The sequence below is a fragment of the Nanorana parkeri genome, unplaced genomic scaffold, assembly GCF_000935625.1.
Source record: "Nanorana parkeri isolate BGI_ZX_2015 unplaced genomic scaffold, ASM93562v1 scaffold235, whole genome shotgun sequence".
Taxonomy (NCBI): domain Eukaryota; kingdom Metazoa; phylum Chordata; class Amphibia; order Anura; family Dicroglossidae; genus Nanorana; species Nanorana parkeri.
In genome coordinates, this window is record NW_017306503.1 from 1,018,544 (window position 1) to 1,041,531 (window position 22,988).

At 40.4% G+C, this 22,988-nt stretch overlaps 1 protein-coding gene across 1 annotated transcript in view; it reads left to right on the top strand.

Annotated features, from left to right (window-relative positions):
* LOC108786943 (utrophin-like) overlaps positions 1-22,988 on the top strand; it is a 583,766-nt gene that overhangs the window by 224,566 nt on the left and 336,212 nt on the right. Inside the window, exons 39-47 of the mRNA XM_018556366.1 lie at positions 738-875; positions 2,515-2,664; positions 3,474-3,647; positions 5,551-5,742; positions 6,712-6,884; positions 10,073-10,223; positions 15,450-15,625; positions 18,414-18,549; positions 20,940-21,089. Of these exons, the coding sequence (XP_018411868.1) occupies positions 738-875; positions 2,515-2,664; positions 3,474-3,647; positions 5,551-5,742; positions 6,712-6,884; positions 10,073-10,223; positions 15,450-15,625; positions 18,414-18,549; positions 20,940-21,089 (1,440 nt within the window). The remainder of the gene's footprint in view (positions 1-737; positions 876-2,514; positions 2,665-3,473; positions 3,648-5,550; positions 5,743-6,711; positions 6,885-10,072; positions 10,224-15,449; positions 15,626-18,413; positions 18,550-20,939; positions 21,090-22,988) is intronic.

Sequence of the window (22,988 nt, forward strand, 5' to 3'; positions counted from 1 at the left end):
TGAAATTGAAACATAATTTTTCTGTTTCAATTTGGCATTCATTTATATAATTCATCTTTTACACTTCCCAATCATTTTTAAAAGTGAGTACATCATATGAACTGCTTTAAAATGATGGTCCATGTAATGGACTTCTCACAAGCAAATAAGGGTCCTTTAGAGCCTTGGTTCTCAACTGGTGGGTCATGACCCAAAAGTGGTTTGCAACCCTGTGTTCAATGGGTCACTGTATGCCTTCCACTTTTCAGGATAAGAGGCTTTCTCCCTTTTGCAGAACTGTCAGTTCTCACACCAAGCAGCCATTCAAAATATCCATTTATACCCATAACGCCCTTGTGTGCCCTGTAGAGGTGCCTGGACCAGAGTGATGTCACATTCTGGCTCCCGGAACCTCTACAGGGCACGCAAGGGAGCTGTACAAGCATTGCACATATGGATGAAGCTCCATCACAACACAACAGCCCACATTGGACCCCAGGCTGAGGATCAACTCTGGTTTTGTAAGGTATGCAGACTGGGCGGATCTTTTGAATGGCATCCCAAATGCAGCTCCCACCCACAGTTCGATTGCAACGCACCGGAACGCGCGCTACCGCAATGCTGTGCGTTCCATTGGGGGTCCATTGGGTCGCGACTTAATGACCAAGGACAAATGTGGGTCCTGAAGTTACACAGGTTGAGAACCACTGCTTTAGAGGATCTTAGAGGATAGGAATTATTATATTGTTTTTTATTAGATTGATGACAAAAATACCAATATTGAAGACATTCTACTCAGAGGAGAACAGCTTCTGCAGCAGCCAATGGATGACATCCAGAGAGAGAAAATCCGACTGGAACTGCTTCTTTTACAGACAAGATACAATAGCGTCAAGGTTGGAATCAAACATTATTCTGTTTCATGCTCCGTTGGGGTGTTTTAGATTTCAGGGATATTAACAGAACATTCTTTAAATCCCAGATACAGTGTTTGTCATAATGTAGTTGTTTTGACTCTAATTAGATTAGATGTTTTATTTTACTAGTTTTTATTACAGCCCCTGCGTCTTAATAGAAAGGCTGAATATTTACCAGGATAGGCTCTTTTATATCTAATTTTCCAGTTAACTGGCTCATGCAAGAGGCACCCTACACGTTTCCACTCAGTCATTATCCAGTTTTCATAGACAACAAAATAAAAAGACAGTCACATTGCAGCCATATCTGCCTAGGTATTAGATTAAAGTGCAACTTTTTCTTGGTTGCCTGAATAATCCATACTTTTTTGCAGTGCTTTCTACATTTGGTCACATTTAGTGTATAGCCAAATTGGTAAAGAGTAAAGAGTAGGACTCCTGCAGCTCCTGAAACGTAACTCACATTTGTTTGGCAGACCCAGCTGCCCATGATAAGGCCAACTTTATTATTCTTGTCTTAATCTAAGTAAAATAAATGTATGTAACTAGGACAATGTTATTCAATGTCAAAACACACTACCTTTTATAATGGCTGTGTGTTCTTAATTTTACCATTATATTTAACCCTTGACGGGTCCTCAAGGGGTTAAACAGAAAAGTCGCCGGGACTCTGTGCATATTTGTAGAGCCAGCGGCCGGCTTTACAGTAGAAGCAATTCTGGCGACTCGGCTGTTGCCAAATCGCTTCTACAGGCTGATAAAGTGCTTAAGGGGTTATTCACTATAGAGCCAAAGGATTTAGCCGAACGGTCAGATAATCCTTTGGCTCGCTTCTGCTGCAGGAACCCTTCGGCTCAGTCGAACCGAAGGGCTGCTGTACGCGCTTCTCACAATAGCCCGTACAGCAGCCAAAGGCAGCCGCAGTAAACAGACAAGCCGAACGCACATGCTTCGAACACACAGCGGAGCGGGGAGAACGGTTTGCCGAAGCGGATCGAATTCCCCTGCAAGTTGTCAAAATATGGATTAAAAAAGACAAACCAGCGTGGGATTCCTCTCCCAAATCATACCAGACCCTTCAGGTGTGGTAGGAATGTTAGACGGGAATCCCGATGTAAAAAAAAGCATACTGTACATAATATCTTGCTGACCACCCTTAAGAAAATGAATACAAGCTTTGCTTTTTTATTGCAAATATATTTATTTACTTTTATTTATTCCATGTCATTCTAATTGTGTTATATCACTGTGTCACCACTTGAACCAGGTCAAAGCCTGGTTATGGTTATAACTATTTGATATAAATCCATGAGGAATGCTTAATGGTTAAATATCATAGCTTGAAATCTGAACAAGGCCGTAATCCAGATATTGGCATCACTAAGCAGGAAGATGATAACTAGTTGAGAATGGTTTCTGTCAACATTTTCTATGTTTCTTTTCACAGTTCTGTGTAGTAGTAATTATCAGATATATTAGTATGCTTTCAATAGTGGTTTCATACATACATAATGCTTTTACCTGTAACTCAGTCGAAACATGATATACTGTATAGCACATACAGTGAATGTTTTTTCACTGCTTTAACAATTTTTGGTGTTACTTTGGTGTTACTCAGGAACTCCAAACGGTTAGGAGAAGACAAGAAAGTAAGCTGTCTCCAGTCACTGCTCAGAACGAACAGGAAGATCGCTTCTTCTCCTGGATTAATGAGACTGAGCATCGCCTGTCTGGCCTTCAAGATGCAGAGGATGAAAAGAGACTTCAGGTGGGATAGTCCTGATGTCTGTCTGCATATACTGGAAAGGCATAGATTTTTTTTTTCTGTTAGAGTGTAAGAGAAAGTGTTATGTGTTTTTAATTAAAACTATACATGATCTCTGCTCCTGTGGTGTAAACTCCACCTGATCTCTGGTCCTTTGGTCTAAACTCCACCTGATCTCTGCTCCTTTTGTCTAAACCCTACCTGATTTCTACTCCTGTGGTGTAAACTCCACCTAATCTCTGCTCCTGTGGTCTGAAGTCCACCTGATCTCTGCGGCTGTGTTTTAAAGTCCACCTGATCTCTGTTCCTGTTCTCTAAAGTCTAGCTGATCTCTGATTTTACATTCTAAAGTCTGCCGAATCTCTGCACCTTTGCTCTAAACACCGTTAACTTACTTGCCTCACTGGGCTCTAAAATCCAACTGATCTCAGTACCTGAGCACACAGGTTGTGTTAGTGGATGATTTAGACAATCAGTGCCCAATTATAAGTAAAATGGCAGTTTTAGGCCAACACTTCAAATAATATACTCTGTCATCATAGCTTGAAATCTCAAGAGGGCCATAATCCATACATTGGTATCACTTCACTAAATAGCAAGACAATACCTTGTTGAGGTGAATGGTTTCTTTCAACATGTTCTATGTTTCTTTCCACAGTTTTGTATAGTAATAATTATCAGATATGTTAGTGAAGTTTCAATAAATATGTTATAAATACCTAATCACTGCTGCCTTGGATAGTCTATGTCTAGTTTGTCTGCTTGCTATTAGTAAATTGTAGACATTAGTAAAACCTAACTCCTCGTCACAGGAGCTGCTCAAAGAAGTAGAAGAACACCGAGAAGAGTTCATTGCACTGCAGAAAAAGAGCAGTGCTGTTCAGCATGTTTCTCAAGGAGAGATCGATGGCGGGAGATTAAAGCAACGCTTTGAAGAGATCGAAGAGCAGTTTGCAATGTATCTAGGAACACAACATGCCACCCTGGTGAGTATCATCAGACGTGTTTTAGCTCTGCACCTGTACATTCATTGCTTTTCCTCTAGCAAGATGGTGAGGTTATTGGAAATGTTTTTATATTTGCCAAATAAACTCTGTGTGTCACTTTTAGTACATATATCCACACACACAATATACGAATAGTGGAGTAAAAGCCAGGAAAACATTCACCTGTCAAAAGTGTAGACTTTAAAGTCTAATTTAGTAAGGAATTTCAAGATTAAGTATAAATTTAATGTGACAGGAAACAATACCGGCGCCTCCACGTGCAATATCGGCCAGTTGAAATGGTAACGAACACACTGAAGAGGCAGCTCCCACAGGTCAAAGGATCTTCAATCTGAGAGACAAAAAACAAAAAGGAGCGCCTCCATAGTGTAAAACGAATTTTAATGATAAAAACGCACAACTGTATTGTACTTACAAGAAGTCGGTAGTAAAAAGGCATGTAGAAAACAATGGGATGTCAAATCATCTAGCAGCGGAAGTCTGAAAAGATGTGCAGCATCAGCGTCCACTGCCCCTGTGTGGTTTCGGTTTACATGTTTCTGTACATGTAAACTGAGGGAGTGGACGCTGATGCTGCAGATCTTTTAAGACTTCCGCTGCTAGATGATTTGACATCCCATTGTTTTCTACATGCCTTTTTACTACCGACTTCTTGTAAGTACAATACAGTTGTGCGTTTTTATCATTAAAATTCGTTTTTTGTCTCATAAATTTAATGTAGTCAAATCAGTAAAAGATGCTGCATGTCAATGCATTTTCATTTACTTTAAGAAATAGAAAAAAAAAATGTCACGTCTGCAGACACGCTCAACCCTATATCCCGGTTAACATATCATATTCTTTCTACGTGTTAATAAATGCCTGTTGGTTTGTCCATTTTAGTGTGTCTAAAACCAAACCTTTTTATTTTGAATAGAGTAAGGAAGGTTTAGAACCTCTGTCAGGTATTTGTTACTGTCTATGCCCCTGCTGTGGAAATTCATTTAGCCTCTTTTTGCCCCAAAGGCTACTTTAATGGAACAGAAACTGATGGTAATTCCAAAATGTCACGGTTGTCACCAGAACAGGAATAGAGAGAAAATCTTTAATTGGGGATACCTGTTCCTGTGACAACTATCTAAGAGGGAATTTCCCCCAACCTTGGTGAGAGTTCCTCTTAATTTCTGTTGTGTCAGACAGGATGTAAAAAGGAAATCTCACATGAGTTTCAGCCATTACCTACTCTATCCAAAATAGAAATACAAAAAACATTTTGACTTAAAGACCAGCTCGGGGCTACATTTTTTCTAAATTGTCCCCCTGCCATTTTTTTTTTTAATGCTGCAATAACCAGATTTAATGTAAAGTTGCCCCACACAGTGCTTCTTTTTTGCTACAAGCTGTCCTTAGTCTTCCGAGTTGAATGATGCAATGACAGCATGAACATCCAGATAAGAATATGGCAGAGGAACATGGTCATAGTGGACTTTTACATCAGGGCTTAGATGTAGGTAGGAAGATTTCTCAATACCAATTCACTATGCCGCACTTTACACAAAAGTAAGTGAATAGCTTTTTGGTGAAAATGTATTCATGTATTTTATTTAGTATTAAATCAAACATTAGAAAAATAAAAAAGAAGCCCAAACAAAACATAACCTAACCTATAATATTAAATGCGTGATGACATCAAATTTTGGCCTTATTGTCAACCCTGCAATATATAAATATATACAGTATATATATTATACCAAAATCATTGCTGATCCTTCTTGAAAACCATACTTGCTTTTGGCAAGGCCTCACTGCCTGTTATTTAAATAAGTATTTTATTCTGCTCTCAGCTGCAGTCTCATGTTACTGAGAATCACAACAAAAATGTAACCTGGATCTCTCTCTGTAGGATGACACTGATACTTGTCTAGATGTTAGCGTTACCTCATCCAGATTCATGCCTTCATTTCCTCCCTCGGATTACTTGGTTGAGATAAACAAAGTCCTGCTTTCCATAGCAGATACTGAGCTTCTGCTTAATGCACCTGATCTAAGCAGTGGAGAATATGAGAATTTCACTATACAGGAAGAAATACTAAAGGTAATAACCATCGTACACGCTTAGTAAAAAAAAGATGACTTGTGCATTTATTGCTTATTGCAGGTGGTAACTGCTTTGATTTCACAATGCAAAATTTTCAGTGTAAACTTACCCGTGCCTTTTTTAAATATTCATTATTCTGTAAGTTAGTAATATGGGTCCATTGACTGTCTTTCATTTGTTAAGCATGTAACCATATGGCTGACGTCACAGCACCGCCTCTTGTCCAATCAGAGAATGCCTAGGATTCCTTGAGAAGAATACTGGGTGTCCTCTAAATGGCCGCTATATTCAGCTAAGCAATTCTCTGTGTTTTCACAGCACAGGGAAGTCGCTCAGCATAGCATCTGTATCAGGACCTGGAAGACGCTGAAATGCACTGTAGTAGCTGTGGCAGTGCATTACAGGATCTTCATGGCAGATATATATATATATTTATGCTGTGTCAAGCTGGACCAATGTAAATATGTATATTTAAAGCTGGAGTTCTTTAAGTTGCAGTTCACTTGGGGACTTCTTAGCAACACATTGAGACTCCATTGGAGTTAAACTGAAAGGACCTTCAGTAACACAACAAAATATATGTGAGCAGACAAATGGCACCATTTGTGTCGGCTACGAAAGCTCAAGTATGTAGTATAAGATTGCTGTTACTTGTACTAATTTCATTATTTGTTTTATGCTCACAGATATCTGTGCACAAAAGAAAACTTATATGTATCTAAATGACTTAACTTGTAACTGTCAATGTCATAAAGGTAGTCCATGAGGTCTACTGCGTTGGGATATATTTTCCTTATTAAAAAAAGAAGAAGATAATTCTGCCTTAGCATCTGCCTGTTTTCCTAAACAAATGCATAGTGTGATTGGTTGTTCAGATGTGAAATAGAAAGCATGGTTCTAAATTAAATGCTGCTTATAGTATTTATGTCAAAAATCTTGACATATGTATATATTCCTGTCTTGTAGGACATAAAAGATTCTCTTGACAAGCTTGGAGAGCAAATTGCAACTATTCATGAAAAACAGCCAGATGTCATTTTGGAAGCATCAGGGCCTGAAGCCATACAGATAGCAGACTCTCTCACCCAGGTGAATGCAGAGTGGGATAGAATCAATAGATTGTACAGTGATCGTATGAGGTAAGATCAATAATAACAAAAAATGTTATTCACTTGAAATATGATTGACTTTGTTTAATATATGGCGTCATACGATACTAGTGTTTCTGCTTGGCAAAAAAGGACCAATTAGTAAAGAGTAATGTTGTTTAGCATTTTAAAGTGACTCTGTCAGGAGATTAACAAACTTACAATGGCAATACCATTGTATTGTGAAGAAAGCAACATTACACTTACCACATACCAGCAGCCCATTTGCTGAAACTTTGCGGGGTAGCACAACTCCAGAAACCACTCCTCTTCCACACTTCAAAAACCTGCTACACCTTCTGAGAAGTCTTCAGCATGAAGGTGAGCCCATGCTTTTCCAAGTGGGCTGATTTTTATGAACCCTTTAGTAGTTTTCCTTTCAGACATTTAGTTTCAGAAAAGCCCCTACAGGTTTACAAATGTATCCCTCGCCTCCATTGCTCTCTTCAGCTGTTCACCCTCCACCTTCCTGTGCCACTGCACAGATTATCATATCTGACTCTGCTCCCTTGAGTCACCCAAACCCAGAGATTTTTGCTTTAGTCCCTGTGCCAGTTAGGTTTCAAGATTTGTGTCTCATCCTGGCCATTGCTCTCTTCCCAAGAGCAATCAATTGTTTCTCTTGTGAGGTGTGAGGTCATCACTTGGGCTTGGTATCTGTAAGATCCAGCACCCCTGTCCCTGCCTAGCGGGACCCTCTGACCTGCATAGTCAGTTGGTACCAGTACTTGCTGATTACTTTCCCACTAAATCTTCAGAAAAAAAGGGCAGAAAACCAAAAGGTTAAAGAGTCCAAAAGTGCCTTTAATTGTTTACAATTTAATATAACCATAAACAGCCAACACTGTTTTTATATTTTTTTTCTGTCTACTTATAATTTTTTTTAGCTTTTATTCACTATGCTATATGTTTGTCTTGTAGCCCAGATGAACGGGGAACATTGTTGCCACTGAACCACATTGGCTGTTTTTTGTTTGATTGAATTGTGAACAATTAATTTAGGCACCTTTGGACACTATCACCTTTTGGTTTGGCACTCTATTTCTTTACACTGGGTCATTTCTGGTTACCCAACAAAGGAGGCTTGTTTGGTTTGCAAGCTGCCTTGCCACTGTCAATGAACGTATTTGCAATCTTTCCTGCATCTGTATGTTTTCAGTGAGCTAAATAACCCCAGCACCTTAAATATATTGTTGGAGGCTATTTCCTTCCAGCTGGTGGCTTCTGGACATGATAGAGCGATCCACACACCTAGGTGCAATCTAGGACCTGCACTGTAGGTGTAAGACATTGTAGAAGTTCCCCATAATACCCTGGGCTATCTGCATGCTGGTGCATGCAGGTATCCTCTGCTAGTAACAAGGAGTGTCTTAATGACTCTGTGAGACCCTTCATACGGGTTAGGCTTCTCTTTCTTGACTATTTTTAACGCTTGTGAAGAAGGCCCTTCTGGGGTGTTTCCCTGCTTTGGTTTTATCAAGGTGATTGTTTTTTGTTTGGCCTAATAGGACTTCTCTCTGTTGCATGGATCCTGATGCTTCTTTGGATCTGGGTAGGGAGTAGCATCTCTAGTTTTTTAATCTGCAAGGCTTCAGAATAGACAGGTTATTCCAGACACGTTCTCCCTTAGGGTTACCCCAGGGACACCTTCTTCAAAAGCTAAATTTGGGAGCTAAGCTTGGTTCTTAAATCTATCAGGTCAGTATTCTTCTGTGTTATTCAGCGAGATGCTTATCTCCTGTCTACTCCTTGTACAGGACGCTCTCATGTACCCTTGCTATTGACCACACTTAGGCTGTGAGTCCTTTGCCATTGGGGAATATTTTTTTTTTCTTCATTCCCTGGTTGGATAAGGTAGACCAATTCCATGTAATGTTCTATGTTTAGGGGTACCCACCATGGTTTGTCTTCTCATTAGTGTGATTTGTTTTGGTCTTCTGGCATCAGGCTTGGTTTCTGTGCTTATATCACCTATTCTAGTCCTTTTCTTAACAGGTGGGGGAGTTGCCCGATCTGCTACCAGCTTCAGATGTTCGTCCATTAGACAGCAGCTGAGCAGCATGCAGTCTCTAGTTCTTGACTTTGGGCCTGTTAGTGGTTGTTTGCAGTTGTACATCCCTTATTTTGACTGCTTTTGAACATCCTGGCAGTACATTTCCACTGTGCCTGGCCTACAATTTATATGTTTGCCAGTGTCCAATCTTCCTGTAGGTGGCAGTATAACCTGGCAGTATATGACTTCCTGTGTCCCACAATGGACTAAAAAAAAAAAAAGGATTTAATGAGTACAACAATCCTATTTTGCCATATACTTTTGCAAAATTTAGAAAAGAAAGTTAAAATTAAAAGAGAACTATGGGATAAGTGTTTTTCCCCATAGTTCTCTTTAGGGTCACAGCAGGACATATACTAACCTCCTCCTGTCACCCAAAGACCAGTATATTGCGGGCTATTGCCCGCTATATACTGAGAGCGCCACAGCCGGGACGAATCCCTACAATACTGTCGAGATCCACCCAGCTGCGTGAGTGACAGCTGGCTCTGCCTATCTAGAGCGCTGGAGGATTGGAGAGCGGAGGGGGGAATCCCTGTGCGGAGCGGAGACTGACAGTTCCATGCGTTCCAGAGTAGGAAATATAGGGCTTGCTGCAGTTTTTTTTTTTTTTACATGCTCTGGAACTGAGCTAGAGCCCAAAATACCATTGGAATACATTGGACGCAGTTTTGATCCGTTCTGTAAGTGCTCTGCTCTGCTCCTGGAACACGCTTGGTGTGAACTAGCCCTTAATGTTTACTTTGTTAAATACTTTGTTTTCACTACCCTACTGCTCTGTTTAGTTGCTTGGAGTGAAGGAAAGTCCTGTGTAAGCTATAAAAATCATATCTTACACAGAGTAATGGACTTCCCTTTTGACAGCCCTGTCACATGCCTATTCATACTTGGAAGTATTAGATATATTATTCTGGCACTAATGGAGGGGCAAGGGAATGAAAGGAAGATATGAATAAGCTGGGGGCTTGTGGGATTAAAGCAAAACATAGGTTTGCTTTAGTGAGCTGTAAGAAAATGCATAGCTTTAAAAAAATATGTTGAAAAATAAAGTTTTTGACTGTTCTACTGTTTGTTAACCTTAGTAAACAAGTTCAGTATTATCTATTTGTGTTTTTCTTTCTTCTAGTCGTTTTGACAGAGCGCTGGAAGAGTGGCGGCAGTTCCACTGTGACCTCACCGATCTCACACAGTGGACAACTAAAGCTGAGGCTTTGTTAGCCCAGGCCCAAATGCCAGGAGGAGCTCTGGATTTAGAGAAAGCACAATTTCATCAGCGGGTATAAAAATAAAAGTTTACTAAGTCTTGTGTAATCCAGCAGAAGCATACTTTATCTTATGCTCGATGTTTTCCTATTAAACCATAGGCTAGCCTTACACAGATTTCTCTTGTTGATGCAGTCAAATTTTCCACCCGGCTCACTCGATGGGCCACCGAATGGCTTTTTCAGCAAGAAATGTCTGAAATTGGAGCCATTTATGCCTAGCTTTACTCTGAGCTTTAGTAACACTACAGTCCTCCACCCTAAGTAGCTCATCCATTAAGCTTTTTAGTTGTGAAATTCCAAAACTTCTGGATGTCTGAGCAGTCTTATAGACTTACAAATAACAAGATTAATAAATAACTTTCATTAGGCTCATCTCACAAAGCTTTAACACCAGGATAAGGATATTTATTTTCAACAGTCTATTGCATGTATCCTGAAAATAACTGTAATATTTGTAAAGTATACTTTATAATGGCGTGTTAGCGTGAAGTGAGCCTTTTAAACATTACTGCTAAGTAGAAACAAAGCCTTCTTAAGTAATGTTTTCAGTTTTGAGAGTTGAATAAATAAACATTAGACTGTAAAGTTGAATAATTATCTTATATGGAAAAAAAAGGTTCTTCTAGGTTTTCTCTAGTGCTGCCCATGTCTAAAGCCTTATGCATGTGGCCACCTGATCTTTGCAAGAGATGAACATTAACCCCTTCGTGACTGACGACGTACAGTGTACGTCGCCAGCATCGGGGCTGTTTAAACAGACTCCCGGCGACTTTTGCCGCCGGGACTCTGTTTAAACTTGTAGAGCCGACTGTCGGCTTTACAACAGAAGCGATCCTGGCGACTTACCTGTCGCCAGATCGCTTCTGCGTCCCGAAGAAAGGGCCATGGGGTGTTTCCCTGCTTTGGTTTTATCAAGGTGATTGTTTTTTGTTTGGCCTAATAGGACTTCTCTCTGTTGCATGGATCCTGATGCTTCTTTGGATCTGGGTAGGGAGTAGCATCTCTAGTTTTTTAATCTGCAAGGCTTCAGAATAGACAGGTTATTCCAGACACGTTCTCCCTTAGGGTTACCCCAGGGACACCTTCTTCAAAAGCTAAATTTGGGAGCTAAGCTTGGTTCTTAAATCTATCAGGTCAGTATTCTTCTGTGTTATTCAGCGAGATGCTTATCTCCTGTCTACTCCTTGTACAGGACGCTCTCATGTACCCTTGCTATTGACCACACTTAGGCTGTGAGTCCTTTGCCATTGGGGAATATTTTTTTTTTCTTCATTCCCTGGTTGGATAAGGTAGACCAATTCCATGTAATGTTCTATGTTTAGGGGTACCCACCATGGTTTGTCTTCTCATTAGTGTGATTTGTTTTGGTCTTCTGGCATCAGGCTTGGTTTCTGTGCTTATATCACCTATTCTAGTCCTTTTCTTAACAGGTGGGGGAGTTGCCCGATCTGCTACCAGCTTCAGATGTTCGTCCATTAGACAGCAGCTGAGCAGCATGCAGTCTCTAGTTCTTGACTTTGGGCCTGTTAGTGGTTGTTTGCAGTTGTACATCCCTTATTTTGACTGCTTTTGAACATCCTGGCAGTACATTTCCACTGTGCCTGGCCTACAATTTATATGTTTGCCAGTGTCCAATCTTCCTGTAGGTGGCAGTATAACCTGGCAGTATATGACTTCCTGTGTCCCACAATGGACTAAAAAAAAAAAAAGGATTTAATGAGTACAACAATCCTATTTTGCCATATACTTTTGCAAAATTTAGAAAAGAAAGTTAAAATTAAAAGAGAACTATGGGATAAGTGTTTTTCCCCATAGTTCTCTTTAGGGTCACAGCAGGACATATACTAACCTCCTCCTGTCACCCAAAGACCAGTATATTGCGGGCTATTGCCCGCTATATACTGAGAGCGCCACAGCCGGGACGAATCCCTACAATACTGTCGAGATCCACCCAGCTGCGTGAGTGACAGCTGGCTCTGCCTATCTAGAGCGCTGGAGGATTGGAGAGCGGAGGGGGGAATCCCTGTGCGGAGCGGAGACTGACAGTTCCATGCGTTCCAGAGTAGGAAATATAGGGCTTGCTGCAGTTTTTTTTTTTTTTACATGCTCTGGAACTGAGCTAGAGCCCAAAATACCATTGGAATACATTGGACGCAGTTTTGATCCGTTCTGTAAGTGCTCTGCTCTGCTCCTGGAACACGCTTGGTGTGAACTAGCCCTTAATGTTTACTTTGTTAAATACTTTGTTTTCACTACCCTACTGCTCTGTTTAGTTGCTTGGAGTGAAGGAAAGTCCTGTGTAAGCTATAAAAATCATATCTTACACAGAGTAATGGACTTCCCTTTTGACAGCCCTGTCACATGCCTATTCATACTTGGAAGTATTAGATATATTATTCTGGCACTAATGGAGGGGCAAGGGAATGAAAGGAAGATATGAATAAGCTGGGGGCTTGTGGGATTAAAGCAAAACATAGGTTTGCTTTAGTGAGCTGTAAGAAAATGCATAGCTTTAAAAAAATATGTTGAAAAATAAAGTTTTTGACTGTTCTACTGTTTGTTAACCTTAGTAAACAAGTTCAGTATTATCTATTTGTGTTTTTCTTTCTTCTAGTCGTTTTGACAGAGCGCTGGAAGAGTGGCGGCAGTTCCACTGTGACCTCACCGATCTCACACAGTGGACAACTAAAGCTGAGGCTTTGTTAGCCCAGGCCCAAATGCCAGGAGGAGCTCTGGATTTAGAGAAAGCACAATTTCATCAGCGGGTATAAAAATAAAAGTTTACTAAGTCTTGTGTAATCCAGCAGAAGCATACTTTATCTTATGCTCGATGTTTTCCTATTAAACCATAGGCTAGCCTTACACAGATTTCTCTTGTTGATGCAGTCAAATTTTCCACCCGGCTCACTCGATGGGCCACCGAATGGCTTTTTCAGCAAGAAATGTCTGAAATTGGAGCCATTTATGCCTAGCTTTACTCTGAGCTTTAGTAACACTACAGTCCTCCACCCTAAGTAGCTCATCCATTAAGCTTTTTAGTTGTGAAATTCCAAAACTTCTGGATGTCTGAGCAGTCTTATAGACTTACAAATAACAAGATTAATAAATAACTTTCATTAGGCTCATCTCACAAAGCTTTAACACCAGGATAAGGATATTTATTTTCAACAGTCTATTGCATGTATCCTGAAAATAACTGTAATATTTGTAAAGTATACTTTATAATGGCGTGTTAGCGTGAAGTGAGCCTTTTAAACATTACTGCTAAGTAGAAACAAAGCCTTCTTAAGTAATGTTTTCAGTTTTGAGAGTTGAATAAATAAACATTAGACTGTAAAGTTGAATAATTATCTTATATGGAAAAAAAAGGTTCTTCTAGGTTTTCTCTAGTGCTGCCCATGTCTAAAGCCTTATGCATGTGGCCACCTGATCTTTGCAAGAGATGAACATTAACCCCTTCGTGACTGACGACGTACAGTGTACGTCGCCAGCATCGGGGCTGTTTAAACTAGGTTCTGATTCTCCCCTTCAGCATGACCAAGTCCTAAGCTCTGAGGCATAAGGTCAACATTTAGGAGAATGTGGAGCCTCCAGGTTCTCTTCTGTTTAAATGGTAGCCCAGGCACTTTGTCATTTGATCTCTGCTAAATGTAAGGATAGTGCTTTCCTCTTCTCATACCAACAACATAGCCTGTGTGGAAGCAGATGTCCCATTGAGAACAGCTGTTGAGACAGCACCCTAAATCTATGAGGATCTGCCACAGTCTTCTGTGCAACTTTTCAACCTAACTATGTAAACTTTGTCTATATTGTGTAGCTTGCTCATAGCTTGATGGTAGGGATGCACAGATACTCGTACTCGCCCAAATGCTCCCGATGTCTTTCTCGCTACCGGAACTTCCAGTGTCAGCAAGCCGGGCAGCAAGTCATTACACACTGCCCGGCTTCCTGATTGGCCAGGAAGCTGTCTCCATGTTTCCTCGTCACCAGGGAGGAGCTGGTTTCTCGGCCAATCAGGAGGCCGGGGGTGGTTAATGACTCGCCTCCCGGCTTTCTGATTGGCCAGGAGGCCGGCTTCATGCTCGCTCATCACTTGGTGATGAGAGAGCATGGAGCCGGCTTCCCGGCTAATCAGGATGCCGGGCAGCGTGTAATGACTCGCCGCCCGGCTTCCTGATTGGTCGAGAAGCTGGTCAATCAGGAAGCAAGGCTGCAAGTCATTACCCGCCTCCCGGGTTCCTTATTGGCCAGAAAGCCGGCTCCATGCTTCCTTGTCACGGCTTCCAGAGTCATTACACACCGCCCCGGATCCTTAATGTGACTTTCCGTATTGGCACTGATACAGAGTATTTGGGCGAGTACTCATACTCGGCCAAATGCTCTCGATGCTTATCCCGATACCGGAACTTCCGTTGTCAGGAAGCCAGGCGGCGAGTCGTTACACGCCGCCCGGCTACCTTAATGGGACCTCTGTTATTGGTATTCGGTATCGCCGAGTACCAAAACAAATCAGTACTCGTACTCGATACCACAAAACCGGTATGGGTGCATCTCTATTCAATGCTATTTCTGCAGAGCTTCAAATTTAAATATTCATGTTTATGCTATGGGATGAGAAGGAGGGTGCATCATGGAAACATCTCCAGCCCAGCTAATCTCTGGAGAAATAATAGCATTCAATATTTTCTTACCAGCAGTGCCTGCAGGTGCCCATATAGTGTTGCCCATGTGGTTTATGTCATTTTATGTTGCAGCAATAAATTTCTATTGCAAATATAAATGAGAAACTCTGCATTACCTAGTTAGTGTTGGTGGATGTCCACAGTAATCTAGATCAAATTGTGCAGTTCATGAAAATGTAGAAATGCGATTGTCTCTACAGAATAACTGAGTAAAATATTATTTCCACTATAAACTATGAAAGCATATCATAATTCCTTGTTGCTGTATTTCAGCAAAGCTAGTAATAGCTGAAATGTTCAATTCTTGCAACACATAGATAAGAGAATTTCTCTGTTTTAGTTCAAACTAAACTTAATTTCATGGGTGTCATTTTTTCTTAACCAGTTTCAACAGATCAAAACACTTTTCTGTGCAGCAATGCAAACAGAGCTTTACTAAAGAAGATTATTTTACATCTGTGCATGTATTTGCCATTGTGTTGAAAAGCATATGCATGGCAGAGACCGGTAGGCCTATGAAGTTAGAATTTATTTGTATTCTGCATCACTGTCACAGGAGCTCGAGGAAGGAGTCAGCAGTCACCAGCTCAGCTTTACCATTCTTAACCAGAGTGGGGAAGGGATCATACAGCATTTGTCGTCTGCCGATGGAGTGTTCTTACAGGAGAAACTGGCGAGCCTGAATAAACGCTGGGGTGCCATAAAGTCAGGGGTCATGGAGAGACAGCAAAGGTATGTAATGTTTGATATGAGTATGATCTGTGGGCTTCACTGTTTTGTCCAGATGTTAAGATTTGATCAATTTAATCTTTGTCAGCTTCAAATATTTTTTGTGCTTCTCTTATACCAAACTTTATATACAACTAATGCAAACCATTGATTATTAAATATTTTTGTCACATGGGTAAATCCTTTGTATGTATATACCTAAACATAGGTGCTATACAGAATTGTTTGTACATCACAGGCCACATGTAGTTAATTTCTCTACGGAAGGTGTTATGCAGCTACCCTCAGGTGATGAGACACTGGCAAAATAATATATTTGATTTATTTGATTTGTATAACCCCTCCCACTCCCAATCTGTCTCAGTTTTTTGCTGGTGTTTTTAGGTGATGGATGCCTTCTCTCTGCTCTGATAGAAGTGCATCTCTTTTGCACTTTTCTGCTGAAGACTCTTCTAGCAATTTTCCCTAAATGTTGCTCACAGCCACTGTGGCACCTAACCAATGCTATCCGGATCGGTTTTCTCTCTGGCACAGCAATGGTAGACCATACCCATACCAGGCCAAAATGGACTGTTGTCCATAGTGTTGAAGCCCTGTCTCTGAAGACCCCCTTTGAAGGGTATGCCCACCAGGAGGGCAGAGACTGAATAGGGCTTTTCCCATTTAAATGACCTGCACTGCCAAGTCAGCTGCCACTCTGGAGGTAGTAAGTAAAGGCTTGTCCCTAACCTGGTACCCAGTTCGCCCCTTTCCCCTTTGGATGTCAAATTTGGGGTTTCCAACAGCAGAGGGGTTCACGGTTTCCCTCAAAATTTGAATGCGGTATGTCACATGACGCCTGCACAGCCTCCCTCTGAGTATTCCTACTGTGCATGTACCTGCTATTTTCCTTTCTTGCGCACACTGTACTAGCCACACAGGCTGCACCTGCCACTGCAACTGCGACTCTGCATGGAAAAGGAGTACAGATTCTCTGCCACCTCAGTGCTGGGTTACTGCTGCTCCCTCTGGGGCTGGCTTACCAGGCATCAGTCTCTTACTTATTGTGAGTATTAGTGTCTTTCCCCCTCAAGCAATGACATATTATAGTTAAGGGAAGAAATGGGAGTCAGGCTCTGGTTCTTCACAGCCTAACAGCAGTTCTGAGGATGGTTTTGTCCCTTCTGAGGATGCTGTATTTGCTAGCACTTTGGTATATTGCTTTTCCTCTTTACTCCTCACCTCATGTTCTTCCTCAGTTTCCCCCAGGGCACCCTACAGATGGAATTCATCCCTTTTATGGCAGAGTTAATTCCTTTAACTTTCCTCTGTCTGCTTGTTCACGTGCTGAGGAAGAAGATGATAGGGAAGAAGGGGCTGCTTTCAGTTCTGTGGATTTAGCCCACAAAGAGGACCTCCTAAAATCTCTTCCAAGCTGAAGAACACTATCTCTGTCCTTGTAGACACGATGCAGGATTATTTATAGTGATTGCTGCCTGCATTGACCTTACCAAAGATCACCAGTCTGGGTTTCCTAAAAATCTCAAACCTGCCAAACCTTTTACATTCAGTGGTATGTGGTGACTGGGATAACCCCGGTTTGCTCTGCGATATCTTGTCAAACGCGGTTCCCTTAAAAAATGGGCTGTTCCTCTTGTAGATCCAGCCATCTCTTGTTTAAATTAGATATTCCTGTTTTCAAGAATCAAATTGACAAGAGGTCAGAGGCCCTCTTTAAGGCAGCATTTGCCCTTTTTGTCCAGTGTGTCATACCATATCTGTATGGTTAACAGCTATGGCTATGGACCCTGGGTTTATCTTTACAGACCCCACTGCTCTTAAACATTTAGACCTCTTTTAGCATTGTGTAGATGGCCGGGCAGATACTCTCAGACAAATTTGCAGTATTTGTCCACAAGCAATGGATTCTGTGGCTGAAATACTAGTCTGCAGAGCTCTCCTGCAAGAAGCACCTTGAGTGCATCCAATCTGTAGAAGAGTTAACTTCCTGTGTCATGTAATTTTACCTGTAAAATGTGTTTCTTAGAGCACATTGCAGGAAAGAGGACCTTCCACTCTGGTTTCTGTAATCCGCTTTTGTACTGCTTGCTACATAACTTAAACAGGCTGGGAATGGTAGGGGTTATACAGGGCTTTGGCAGTGTCCAATCACCTAAAGAAACCCCTGCATAGTCCCATCCAAAGAAGAATTAACTCTGTGTACTGTGATGTACTCCAAGAATAGATTTGTGAAGAGACAAATTCTATTTTAATTGTTTGTTATTGTTAAGAATCCTATGTCTTCGTTACTTAAAGGAGAACTATGAGGTGAGTGATTTTCACTCACCTCATAGTTCTAGCCGACCTGTGACAATGAGACAATGTCACAGGTCGGCTCAGGAGATCGGGAAATGAGCGAACCGGCGTTTGCTCACTTCTCGATCCTGTCACGGCTCTCTGCCGTGACAGGGGAGGGGCTGGATTCCCCCCTCCCTGCTCCGATCCTCAAGCGCTGACTGGCGGAACGGACGGGGGAGGGGGCGGGTACAGCTGGCTCTGCCTCTGCCTCTAGATAGGCAGATCCAGCTGTCCCTCACGCAGCTGGGCGGATCCAGACATAGTTTTCTGGATCCGCTTCAGCTGCGACGTCTCAGCCAGCTGTAGCTTAGGATGACAGAAGGACGCTAGTTTGTGTCTTCCGTTGCCCTAAGGAGAACTATGGGGAAAAGCCCTAACCTAATCTTTCATGAATCAAAACCATAACATGCATGTTGTTTGATTTCCTAACATTTTTTTATTTTTTTATTACAAGGTTAAAAGAGGAGAATTCTGCACTTAGTGAATACAGGAGAAAAATGGATGAGTTTACCATTTGGCTAGAGCAGACCACAAGTATGATTAGAGTGAATCCTGCACTGGATAATAAAGAAAAGCTGAGTGCACTAAAGGTAATACATAAGATGCTTCTTAGTTGCTGTTGAGGTTTTCTGCCAGTGACCTGAAGGCTAACAGATGGTGTTGGATTTATTCAACAGTGCGCTATGGCCGGCAATCAGTATACTTCGTGTACTAGTCTGACTTAAAAGTCATTCTGATTGGTTGATGTGGATTACTGCACTTTGCTTCTACCATGCTTTATTAAATAAGCCCACATCCCGGCCACATGCCTCCAATAGCTATTCTAATTGTGTCATAGGTAATGCCACTGGTGCTGTGTTGTGGGGGAGTGCCTAGCAGGCTGCAAAATGTAATGCTATAAGCACATATTATTTTGAAATAAGTAAAATACTAAACCTTGCTTCCTTTAACATAAACATACAACATAAAACCAGAAAGGTTAAAGGTACGCTCAAGTCAAATATGCAAGTGCCGCATTCAAAATGACCTAGAAGGCACAACTTACTTACAGAATGTCTTATTTTCAGTCTGGCATTCCTTCTGTGCAAATGGCTGTTCTGTTGACTAAATCAATCTGGTTGCCACTATACTTCTATATAAATGTCCCTGAATAAAAGTACTCACTGCCTTCTTCTTTCCCCTATACACAGTGCTTTGATAATGACAATGTAGACATTATGAGGGGGATTTAAAACTGGAGCAGACAAAATGTGGAGCAACTGTGCACAGCAACCAGTCAGCTTCTTTGTTTCATTTTTCAAATCTTAACTGAACAAACTGAAGAGAGAAGCTGTTTGGTTGCCACGGGCAACTGCTCCGGATTTTGTCTGCTTCAGTTTTGATAAATTCCCCTCTATATGTTTATTATAATTTTATTGATTCAGTAAAAAATTAAGTTTTTAAGCAGGAAGCTTTAGAAATGTTTAATTTGTTATCCACCAGGCATGTTATTCTTTCCAAAGGCAACTTAGTGGAATTTTTCTTGACATATTCTCAGAAAGGAGATCTTACCAATTTTTTATCATTGTCACTGTTTAAAGTGTTTAATATTGGGTTAACACCAAAGTTCAACTGGCTCTTAAAAACATGCCAGCTGGGACCAATGCACTGACCCAGTTTTAGGCAATTCAGCTGTGAATGCTTTCTCGCTTATTCTAGAATAAAACCTTGTCACTGGTTATTTGTTTCCTTCTAACCCTGAGATCTCAGGAGATGAAGATTATAGTTATTACAGCAAACTTGGGCTGACAGATTAGGGACGTTCGTTTTGGGCCAGCTTGGCCCAAACGAACTAAAGGTTCACATTGTATACCCCGCGTATAAAACGACCCCCGATTTTCGGGGGATGTTTTTAAGTATAAAAATTTGTCTTATACGCTGGCAAATGCGGTAATTACCTCTTTCTAATACAGTTTGATAATTACTTAAAATGTACTTAAAAGTCAAATTTTTTTTATTAATTTTGGATAAAGCAGGGAAAGGTTATAATCTCTTATCAGATTCACTCTCTCTATTTGTTTTGGTGATCATTGTCACCAAAACAGAAAGTGAATGGTAATAGAGCGAAAATCTTACAATGTGGACACTTTTTTAGGTGACAACTGTATCACTTCTCACACAGGGTATCCCTTTCTTTGAAGTGCCCTGCTCTCACTACTGATTGTGTCTTGAGACAAATTATCTCCTCAATGGGAGACAGACATCAGAAAAAAAAAGCATTGGACCATGAGAACCATCTGCAAATATAGTGACAGTGTGAGAAAGTTGCTAGATCTTTATTTTGCTCCTGATCCCTGTCATCTCTGGGCATCTCTTGTTTAGAGCTCAAGTTCTGTCACTATCACATGAACATTTGTAGTGTATTATAAATCTAGTAACCTGGCATGCAGAATGCAGGCAGCTATACAGGCTAATACTAATATGTGCCATCAGTTCAGTTTTTTAGTGATAGGGATATACAGTATATACATGTAATATTTAAACTGCTCTCTTTATCCATACCATATGGTTATGCAATGTTTTACTTAATACTTCCAGATATACAAGTGACATTATTGTATCACAGAAAGCAATTTGAAGGAGTCGAGTGTAAATGCAGCCTTAGCAGGCAATCCAATTTCTGAGTGGCCCAGCAGCAAATAAAGCCCAGTACAACCTGGTTACATGATAATATTCTTTATTATTTATTGTAAGTTATTACTATAAAATAGCACAGACATCAATAATAACAGTACTGTAATGATCTTGCTGCGGGGTCCCATGCCTGCTTTTAAAAAAGGACTTTTCCAATACTATGATTTCCAAATCGTTAAATGCAGTTTATACAGTAAACGTGAAATACATAGTCTATGTAATGCTTTGAAAAATGTTCTTGACTTTGAATTCAGATGTATGTGATTGGTGAAATACATGAGATAAAGCTCTCTTCTGCCCTCTTCAGGCATTGAATAAAGATCTGGGAATGCAGAGTGAGAAAGTGGAGTGGCTGAACCGCGCAGCACCAGATATGTTAGCTTTGAAGTGCCTTAGTACCCAGGACAGAGAGAAACTTTCTGCTAGGCTACGAACCTTAAACATCAGCTGGACTCAGGTATGGAAGCAGATTTCTATCAGTGATAATTCTACTTTTTTTGTGAACATATATTATTTTCCATAAATGTTAAACTAGGAACAAAAAGGAGCACTGACATCTGCTGAAACCAGTCACTAGGATGTGATTTATTATATACATTGACACATACAGTATCATACTTCTCTAATGTTAAAAACAAAAAGGTTTTTTGAGTCCACGTACATCTTTTTTATGTAGCTTTAGCAGCTTTTGTAGTGTTGTATAGTTTTCAGATGTTTCCTATGAATAGAGTAGAGCAGTCAATTCAGCAGGCAGGCCACACAGGCTTTCCTGTCTAGGTGAGACTCTCATTTACTTGCTTGATATTCATACCATGCAACAATTGTAATGGCTGAGTGAGCTGCTATTCTGTTATATTTACTTGTCTATAGAAATAGATTACTATTTTTGTTGCACTGGAAGATATAAAGTGTAGGTAGAAGGCACTGACTAATGATTGCATACATCAATGTTAATTACCTGAAATTTGTTAGCAATAGCTTTTTTTCCTGTCCAAGTTCAGCTTTAAACCGTTTTCTGCTTTAAAAATAATACTGTATACTCCTTTTTGCAACAAGAACCGGCCGAACTTTGTACAGTATATGGCCAGCTTTATTATGATTGGATATACTTCTAAGCTTCTTCTGACCATTCCCTTGAATGGTATGAGGAGAAAATCAGCTCTGACTTGAACAAATACACATGTACTCAAACCCTAAGTCACACAAATTTCAATAGAGATGCATTGTATGCAGGGAGGTATTTTTTTTTAGTAAGCCTACCCACATACATGAGAGCAGGACAGGACACTTATAATAAGATTATATTGAGTGTAATTTTGTTATTAACATATTGTAAAAAAAAACAAAAACATTTTGACTTTTTTCTCCTTGCTTAGGCCTTGGATTAAACACTTGCCAACTTACCTTTAACATAGCAAATATTTGCTTGTGTGCCATTTTTTTAATACTTTTACAGACCTGGCAGGTGTTTAATTTTACAGATTCTCCAACAAATATTATGTTTTCTGTCTTTTCTCAGTGGTATTAAAAGTTGATTTGACCTTTTGGTGTTCTTTAAGTAAATATTCTGAATGCCACCAATCTCTAGCACAGTGTTCAAGTTTTAAGTGTATAAAAGAAACACAGTATACAGTGTATAAGGAAACACACTGTTTATTAATATAAATAAATGTGCTTCTTCAATGAAAGTTTTTCTTTTTTTTTTATTGTCAATTGTCTAGCCAAGTTTCTAATAAATATTTGCACTTCAGTTACCGTAATACTTGCAAATCAGAATAAATGCACATGCATGTTGAGGTACGGTAGAAACACACTCACTCTGCATTTGGTAATTTTGTGACACCCTAATCACTAGGTCAGTAAATCGCATAACCTGTCAGTCTTAGGACTCATTCACACCAGTGCCCATGTTCCACAGGGGTGTCGGTACATTCTAATGGTGCATCTTACTGTTTACTTTTTTTCCAGCATATTGAAATGTCATAAAATTACGTTTCATTGATGTTTATGCTCTGCGTTGCGATGCGGTGTAATGTATTGCACTGTGCTGCGCTGAAAAAAGTACAGGTCGTTAATGTCTTTTCAGCACACACTACTCCAGCACAGTGGAGTGAACTGAACTCATAGGACTCAAAACAAATTGCCTTGTCTATGCTTTGAGACTGCTTTGGGCAAGGCTGGTATGAATAGGCCCTAAACTGTGATGTTTTCATAGAGGAGTTGCATATTGTTATACCAAAGGTTTGGTACACCTTATTTATAACACTTTACATTATGTATATTTCTTTTTTGGGGGGAATGATACACCTTTGTGCACAGCAACCAATCTGAATGAATCTGACAGTAAGCTGAAATC